The 201-nt window shown below is 68.2% G+C and overlaps 1 protein-coding gene across 1 annotated transcript in view; it reads left to right on the top strand.

Annotated features, from left to right (window-relative positions):
• The window catches only part of WDR97 (WD repeat domain 97), a 9899-nt gene that overhangs the window by 7960 nt on the left and 1738 nt on the right, over positions 1 to 201 (top strand). The window contains exon 21 of the mRNA XM_024741030.1: positions 11 to 173. Within this exon, the coding sequence (XP_024596798.1) occupies positions 11 to 173 (163 nt within the window). The remainder of the gene's footprint in view (positions 1 to 10; positions 174 to 201) is intronic.

A 201-nucleotide genomic window follows, 5' to 3' on the forward strand; every position in this document is an offset into this window, starting at 1 on the left:
CCTGTCCCAGGCCGGAGCTCAGGAAGTTGCTGGAAGGACTCGGCCTTCAGGACCCGCACGGCCTCCTGTTCAAGGAGATGATGACCTGGGTCCAGGGCCCGGAGCGCGCCTCCAAGGCCGCACTGCGCAAGCGCTGTTGCCAGAAGCTGGAGGAGATGGTCTGGCAGCTGAAGGTCTGGGCGGGGGCGGGAGTGGGGGCGG

The sequence above is a fragment of the Neophocaena asiaeorientalis genome, unplaced genomic scaffold (assembly GCF_003031525.2).
Source record: "Neophocaena asiaeorientalis asiaeorientalis breed wild unplaced genomic scaffold, Neophocaena_asiaeorientalis_V1.1 scaffold177, whole genome shotgun sequence".
In the NCBI taxonomy this organism is placed as follows: domain Eukaryota; kingdom Metazoa; phylum Chordata; class Mammalia; order Artiodactyla; family Phocoenidae; genus Neophocaena; species Neophocaena asiaeorientalis.